At 39.1% G+C, this 8,642-nt stretch overlaps 1 protein-coding gene across 7 annotated transcripts in view; it reads right to left on the bottom strand.

The window, feature by feature from the left end:
- Positions 1–6: 6 nt before the first annotated feature.
- The window catches only part of LOC111264386 (uncharacterized protein KIAA0513), a 21,363-nt gene continuing 12,727 nt past the window's right edge, over positions 7–8,642 (bottom strand). For 4 of the 7 annotated variants that reach the window (XM_022840257.2, XM_022840256.2, XM_086970062.1 and 1 more), the window contains exons 4-10: positions 8,340–8,463; positions 7,437–7,925; positions 6,091–6,285; positions 5,552–5,790; positions 5,024–5,256; positions 4,778–4,910; positions 3,108–3,785 (exon numbers count right to left, since the gene is read on the bottom strand). In XM_022840257.2, coding sequence (XP_022695992.1) covers positions 3,721–3,785; positions 4,778–4,910; positions 5,024–5,256; positions 5,552–5,790; positions 6,091–6,285; positions 7,437–7,925; positions 8,340–8,463 — 1,478 coding nt within the window. In that variant the 3' untranslated portion in view covers positions 3,108–3,720. Of the gene's footprint in view, positions 152–3,107; positions 3,786–4,777; positions 4,911–5,023; positions 5,257–5,551; positions 5,791–6,090; positions 6,286–7,436; positions 7,926–8,339; positions 8,464–8,642 lie in introns of those variants that run through there. The other 3 variants (XM_022840254.2, XM_022840260.2, XM_022840259.2) reach the window with 3 other exon arrangements.

The following is an 8,642-nucleotide window of genomic DNA, read 5'->3' as shown; positions in this document are numbered from 1 at the left end:
CTTATAGCAGCAATGATTTGGGTATTTGCTGTATACGGCTGAACTGTAGATCCTATTTTCCACGCATTTTACAAGATAATCGGTGCCGCAAGCTCAGTCGTCTCATTTTGTTTTCCCTCCGCGGATACGTAACGCTCTATTGTCAATACACCTTAAAACGGAAAGATACAAGTTTAGTTGCCTTTTTCCATTTAACACTGAAAAACTTATAAACAAAGATAAAAAACGATTTAGTTTGTAATCTTCAGAGGCAAGCAATTTACGAAAGCGCCTGCAGTATGAAAGATGTGCGGTGGAAAAATTCTGACTTTTATAACACATAGAAAATATCAGGTTAGGACCAGATTACTTTCAGTGTCCTTATGATCCTTTAGAGGGGCTAATAAATTCTCAAATGGCCTAAAAGAGAATTTTCGGAACCGAAGTAATCGCCTCCGGGCTACCTTCAGTTTCGGGTACCAACGTGGCAAGACGGAGATTCATCGATACACTTGTTGAACACTAATTCGCAAAGTGGGTCCTATGTTTTTCCAAATTTCCGCTGGTAAAAAAGGTAACTTAAGTTTAATACCGAATACGCCTAATAATTATCTTAGGCCTTTAGGTCTTGAGTCAACACACCTCGTGGGTTTCTAGTATGCATATTTCAGGGCACTAAATAATCAGTTTTGTGAGAAGCTAACGGTACATTTTCTAGAGAATTTGCTACCTGACGACGTTCGACGAATTTCGACGTTCAAAAATTTGGCGCCGTCAGCAAACTTGAGAAATCCCTAGTTATATTATATACTAGAAGTGTACGTTACTGATCATACTCTTGACGTACTCCAGATAATTCTTGTAGATAACATCCTTGTTTTTATGTTGTTTTGTTTCTGTTTTCCAACCGTCATATTGAAGATTCGCGCAGACCGCTTTCAGAACATTCGAAATATATACAGATGTAATTTACACGAGATACACAAGGCTATACATTTTAATGCAGATCATTTTAGCAGCATGGGCTTTTGTGAATCGCCAAATGCTACGAGGCAAACACGACTAGATATTATTAGACTAATGACAGATAATAAATTGTAATCTTACAGAACGACTGCACTAGGTTTGACAGTATTCAAATTAAGGTACTTCCGTCATAGATCTTATTCCCCAATGGCACTACAAGCTTGTACAGTTACAATATAGTTATAGATAGGTCCTGTAAACCTATTTATTTTAGGTGTCTATGATCTTCGTTGTCGTAGCTTTTCAATGGCCAAGGTGATTAAACTAATGCTTCGAGTTTCACGTCCGGTGCAGCCGTTAAGCAAGGCATAATACGGCTGGCTCCTAACACACACCGATGTGTTTCTCGGTTTGGTCTCAAACCCAGATTACCACGCGTTCCCAACTTCAGTTGGTAAAAATACCTCCACTGCATCATCTGAGGGTCGACAAGGCGGTTAGACTGGAGCTGAAAAATATTTACAATTTCTATGCCGGAGGCGTGGCGACTTTAAAACAATGTATGAGTCAGCATACCTCATATTAGCACCAATTCAATAAGTTTACTGCGTGAAGTTCTCTAAAAATGACTGATTTCCTCACCATAATGGACTTTTCCAATCCTCATACAGTCAAGACAAATATTTTTACCTTGTTAAATAAAAAGTATGTCTCTCATAAACATCAACTACTGCCTATATCCGAAGGTATTGGGATGAACGCTTGTATAAGCATGCGGCTTCCAATTTATTTTATTTAATCTAATCATATTAATCTACTATGCTATTACATACTGTTTATTTAATCCCTTTACAAAGTCTTTGTTTGAATCAACAGAACCAAAATTACTTGTTTTTTTCTTGCACATAATTTCATCTCTTTGTTTTTCTCGCTCCGGCTTCTTATTGCTTCCAGTGTTGAATGTCGATTTGTATTCCCGCATGAACTAATATTTTAATAGGATACCGACAAAGCATTCGTTTAACGGGACTGAACTAGGCAATAGTTAGGTTAGCAGTAAACTGCGCCTAGCGCTTCGTAATGCCTTCTATTCAATAATTATTTATAATCGTTTGCTATTATGGCGTGAACAAGTTCGTGAAAACCAACTCAGCACAAACAGTCAACGGCGTCAGTAATAACATCAACATCAATGCACAAAGTTAGACATGACAACAGCTGCAACCATAACAACATTGTCATCTGTAGATCAGCTGATTCAAACGCAGCGATATATATCGATATATATTAGAGCATATATACACATATATATATATGCTCTACGGTACCTGCCAAGTATTCCTAACGATTGGACGAGGCTGGCTAATAAAGTAACGCTACAAAGCATAAAAGTCTTGTCCGTCTAGCACTGATGCACACCCTTGAACACACCACCTAAGTACTAAAGCCAAATTTTAATGTGTACGCCACGTTATTCTATATATCTGTATAGATTGAAAGCAATAATATAAATTGGATTGAATCGATTTCATCTTGGGTATTTTCTCCGACGCCTGAATTACGTAACTCGTGGGTGTTCGGAATTGCCACATCACCACACACATGCTCCAAATCACTCGCACCATTATTTTGGAGACATGTGTTGACCTTGATTAAGGTTTGGTGAACGGCTCGTAACCTGTCTGCCGCAAGTCTTAGCCTCATTTACCATTGTAAGATCTCGTTCCGAGTCCATCGTTTATAACTAAGAGAGAGCTCAATTTTATCACGATTACGAGACACACAGAAGTCTTAGTAACATTAAGGTATTAACAGGGGGGCAACATAAGATACATTTATTGAATACGTAGCTTGTAATGGTTGCATTGTGTTAGCATGGCTGAAAGTTACTCAGTTCTTATACTGCTATTTTACTGTAGGGATTTTAGAACACCCGGCGGTTTGTACATCTAGGAACATGCCTTAGTATGGCCTCGAGATATAGCTCCGACAAATAAATTCATATAAGAAGTATATATAGAAGCCCGATGGATAGGATTATTCATGTTGCTCAGTTTAAGTGATTTTTTATTCCGATAAAAATAAATGATTTAGTTTCTAATGAGTACGAAACGTTTATACAGTGGCGATTGGCTAATCATGGTAATAGCAAAAATCAACTGTTCAACGAACTTTCGGAGTTTATTTCAGAGCTCCATAAGATTGACTGTCATCAGACCAGTAAATAAAACTCAAATTACACATAGTCATAGTTGATAACCCTCGGGCATCCTTTCTGATGCTGTTCCGATTATTGCTTACAACGTTCAGACAGGCAGAATGAATGAAGTGACTTCCTTTAATGCGACCAGAGCAAACAACGTCTTCATCTTGGCTTTTTCTCGCCTTTTACTCGTTTCCAAATTTTGCTTGATCTCATTATTTTCTTTCCACGTTTCTCATAGGAGTGAAGGAAACTGTTTTTATCAGTGTATAGTGTCCACGGCACCAAACGTGCATGAGATCACGCGAATGAGCCCCTGAGCTGAATTAATCATTGGTAATATCAGCATTTCCTTTATTAATCCAACATAACAAGAGAATGTCTATAAGACGTGCTTAATACATTTGGAAAACTAGGTAGCAAGCATAGTTACCTAAAATTGTGCCTCGCCTCATTTGCGTGCCAGGCTACTAGTAGAAGCACTGTTCACCACTTAATTCGAGGATACATCAATATATAAATACTAAATTCTCATATCCTAAAACTATAATTACGGTATTGCACTTGGACGCTCAAACTGGTTTGGGCTGTAGTCTGTATAGGTTCTCAACGTTCTCGCGAAGCAGCCGCTTCTGTCCTGAAATTTGAAAACGTGGCACAATTCGTAAATTAGAAATTAGATCGTCTGTTGGGCCAGTCATGTATAAAAATATTCAGCTAGAGCAAAGAAACTCTAACGTGATACTAATATTGTGTGTCAAGTTTTTCTTTATTCGTAGTCCTAAGGTTAGTCAAGAAATGCACCTAAACTCTGGACTTTGCGGGCCACAAGACAAACTCACCCAACTATGGATATTTATAATACTAGAAGCTGCAATTAAATGTTTGAATAAGGCGCTACTATTCCGTTTACCGCAATCATGAACCAACACATACCTATGCGACAGCGCTAAATTATACTCAAGAAACATAGGGTACTTTATTCCTGGTGTATTAACTTCATAAAGTGTTTGCGTGACAACGAAGTCGCCGACGCAGATGAGATACTATTTGCAATACTGCGCCTCAGTACTTTTCCGCATCGTCTAGTGGAATGTTTTAAAATGGTTAAGTCCGCATCTGTTGGCTTCACTATAAGCACCCGTCGAAAGTTCAGACAGAAGAGATTGTTAATGTAAGAAGTGGAGACGTATCAGGGAATCCGAACATCTTTTTTTTGGACTCGACTGTAAATGATTCTCCTTACAGGAGACATGTTAAAGGAGTTTTGGCAGCCAAAACTGGGTCCGTAGACAAACACAAAGGATGGTTTCAACAAAATGGTGCCACCTGTTATTGCCCATTAAAAGTGCTAAAATGCCCTCCTTCAATGCGCTATAACTTGGCATTGCATCCAGAAAAAAAACGCCTGATTTGTGTGAAAAATGTGCGATCCGTTTTTGCTTGTGAAGAAAGGCCGAGACGCTAACCTAGGAGACATAATTATCTCTATGTATTCTATGATTCTAATATAACGGCAAACACTACAGCTCCTAACACGACCTTGATATTGTGCAGATTTGATAAACGGGTGTCATTTACCATAGTTAGGAATAGATGGCTTTATATCTTGCCCGCCTTAGATCTTACCAGGAGGCAGGTTTCCAATTACGAGCTGTTTGTCCAGAAACTGAAGGCACATTTGGGCTGGAAGCCCTAAGGCGTGCATGTTGTGAGTGAACACCGCCAACTGACTGAACGTAACGTTCTCGAGGCATTGACGCTAAAAATTCGAACAAAAATCATTAATATGTTTCCGAATATACTTACATACAACCTTTATGCTGTGTTCAACTTGACTAATGTAAAGGATCAATTTCTACGAAAGATTTGTACCTGTGATTCCTTATCAGGTCTTTGTCTCGTTTGAGAAGTTATCTCAGGGCTGTCTTTGCCAGTCTGATTCATACAATTAGGACTTGGAGCTGACGGCAAAAGAAATTTAGCTCGTTCGCACAGAATTGCTTCAAAAAATGCGGCGTTCCAGAAACGATGGTTTTTCCAGATCGGCTGTGACGACAGTTGACTATATAAGTGCTCTCGATGAATGGATCCATCATTTTGCTCCTCTAAAAAGCATATCAAAGATCTAGCAATTAGCAATTAATTAATTTTCAAGTATTTACACAAAAATAAACACAGTGATCAAGTTATCATATGCAATACTAGCAATTTGTATTCCATCACAAACGTTTAAGTTATTACTCTTTTGGCCGTAAGCCATCGTAAGTTACGAAGCTTCATAATATTTTCGTAGCAGTCGAGTCAGATTTCGGAAAAGGTAGTATATGACCCGGTATTGTACCACTATAGCTATGCGGAATTATTCCTTCGCTGATGCGAGATATTCTTTTAAAATAATACCTTCCGTGTAGAATGTGAAGCACATATTCATAAGTACTTTAGCAGGAGGCCAGTCATCGGCCTCACAACTTTCAAACAACATCACAGCTGTTGATTGAGCAAGGCTGAGAAAGGCACCTTCTGCTAAGCAGGCTCGCCCTGCCCGGTGACCATCGAGTGAACGTGCGAATGCCGATCGACCTTCAGGAGTTGTTGCAAGCATTCCAAATCGGCTTTTTTCTTCCGGCGATACCGAAGCACTTCATCCAAACGAGAGAAACAGACAACACCCAAATCAGACAAAACTCTGGGTACTCTTTTCCAAAACCTCTCAAAAATTATATAATCCTACTCCGAATAATGAAAAAAAAAATATATATATATATATATATATATATACTCAATTTTGAAATTAAAGTAACCGTTATATATGGAAATACGTCCTTACTTGAAGAGTATTTTAATACAATAATTTTTTCTAACTTCAGACGTTCGTTATTGTTTTCGACAGACTTAGGGGTTGTTCTATTACTTTCCTCTAAGATAAATCTTTCACTTACTAATCTTCTAAAATTTTAATAACGAATGCATCCATAAAGCGCATAATTTCCTGTACGTCGGGTGACTGAGCTTTCTGTTCGTTGGTAAAAGGCAAACTTGTTGAACGAAGCTCCTCACAAGCATTTCCTATTTCATCTTCAATCCCGGCGCCTTTCTCAGTGCCACACCATGAACCACTCCCGCTCGAAGTTCGCCTGTAGAAGCTAGGCTCTTACTGTCTGATAAAGTTCATGTTCAAAATACGTCTAAAAAGGTGTGCCTTGGAACACTATCAGTAGTCAACGAAAGTTCTATTGAACCATGCATGATAATTCTCAAAACTTTCTGAGATCATTTTCGATGCTTACAGAGTAAACTGCATACGCAGAAGAAAACGATTTTTTGGCCTGGTTTTGGAAAAGACAATCTGTTCTTAGTCCTTTTTTCTCGACAGAACTATCAGCTCTGTTACCTCTATTTCTCAAATATGTTTCCTTTTACTACAAAGAAACCGTATTTGATTATGAATATACTCCGTCAAATGCTAAGTTATAACACTGTATAATTGTTAAAAATTTATTGTCAGACTGGTTTTTCGAAGCTTTTTCAAAACTATCGAAAACGTAGGTTCTATTAAGTCTGACGCGTACATGAAGATAAAGTTACACGTTGTTTAGTTCCTTCTTATATTAAAGAAGGAGAACTTTGTTTTCAGATACTTCAGATTAAATTAAGAGGCTCTTTGTTAAGTAAAATTTAAGAAATACGATATAACAGAGCGATGTGCTTTGATATAACAATATTTGCAGAATGGCCACACCTACTAAACTAGCGTAAGTAGATATCATGTGCGTACACTTTCTTATGTAAACCTGATGTTCCTTATATGAAGATCTCGGAAAGAAGAACATCGTTTAATGATTGGATGATCCAAAGAGCTCAGTTTAAAAATCTAATATTGAGAACAATGAAACATACAGGCTATGACTCATTAAATAATAGGATAAAACAATCTTAGATGCGATATGTCTGCATGCGACGTACATGTTAGCCAAGCTGTGATAAATATATATAGATCGATCGCTCATAGACTTAGCCCCTATGTTTCGAGTCTTTACGCCCGGTATCGCCCGCCGTTAGGCGTTCCATCAGGTAGCTGGCTGACTCCCAGCACAAAATGAAGTCTGTCTGTCCACACCCTATGGGTTCGAACCTAGACCACAACGGGATCATTATCGAACCCTCAAATTTTACCTACATTCCTATAACACAATGTTTTTGGCTTATACGGTATACATAGAATTTGGTACCTATTTCAGCATTGCGTATATCACTCTACGTATTGAATTTTCTGTGCGTCAATTACCTGTCAGCCGCCAGTGAATCAGCGTCGTTTCGAACCTTCAGCGCGGGCTGAAAGATTTTTTTTAAGTCGACAGTGTCGAATTCACAACAACAATCAGACGGTAATCGAGAATCATCGTCGGCAGTTTTTCCATCTTCGTTATCGGATGCGGAGCTACTCAGTGCTAAGACGCTTGTCGATGTGTCGTCTGCATTAATGTCGTGGCCACTAAGGGACGAACCGGGTCTGCAAGAAGATGTTTCCGATTGAGGTTGTTGTTGAGATTTGCTCTCAGCTCGCGAATAGGTTTGTCCTTCTTTAGGCGTGTTGTATTGTAATTGATCGACAGCCGGCGCCCCCGGCAATGAGCTCAAACTGAGCAAGTGCGACCCGCTATCTAATGAATCTCGGTAACAGACTGCATTTGGGGGTCGCTGTGCGGCTAACAGCTGTGATCGTTCAATTCGCTGTGACCGAGCCTGCGCTCTGCTGCTCATCGTATCAGTCCAACTATAAGAGAAAAGGAAAACAACTATTTTGATCATCACGATGGAAATATTTACTAATCAATAAAATAGTGTCTGCAGTTTTTGAGGCGATCGCATCGGTCGCAGTCGGAAATGCTGCAACAAGTGTTCATGATAAAAAAAAACAACAAACCCAGAATCTATTCCGCCGAGCTATCGGCAGATAGCTTCTACCTCACATCGACTGCCGCCTGAATAACGATAGTCATAATCTAACTTCCCGTAGACTGTAGTGAGATTATTGTAGGCTTCCTTTAGTGAACTCGTAGCCATAAGCTAGACAGTATGCCCATTAACCCAGACGGTTTTATAGCTAACGAATTTGTAATACGTTGCATTGCTATCTTTTCGGAAAAGTATGTTGCCACGTTGAACTACTATATGTACTTTATACTACCGTTGAACTTTTTCTTCAACAGTGCACGGTTCCATTTCGACATGAACTATCGACAACTCCGATTTACCACTGTGCCGATACGGTACGTTGGCACGCCACTTTATGCTTCCAGCGTTGCTGTCATCTGCAAGAAAAGAGAGCAACTTTGCAATTAAGCAAGAATCAGTGCCATCATTCACGCAGCCATGTGTTAATTTCAATGTAGGGTTATTTACACCTTACGGTCTCTGATAGTATGTCGTGTGGCATTATCTTTACTTTCTATTCGTACGTGCATCTGTTGCTCTACTAACATTGCTGAAT

The sequence above is a fragment of the Varroa jacobsoni genome, unplaced genomic scaffold (genome assembly GCF_002532875.2).
Source record: "Varroa jacobsoni isolate VJ856 unplaced genomic scaffold, vjacob_1.0 scaffold_852, whole genome shotgun sequence".
Classification (NCBI taxonomy): domain Eukaryota; kingdom Metazoa; phylum Arthropoda; class Arachnida; order Mesostigmata; family Varroidae; genus Varroa; species Varroa jacobsoni.
This window is presented reverse-complemented; position numbering and strand designations above follow the sequence as displayed.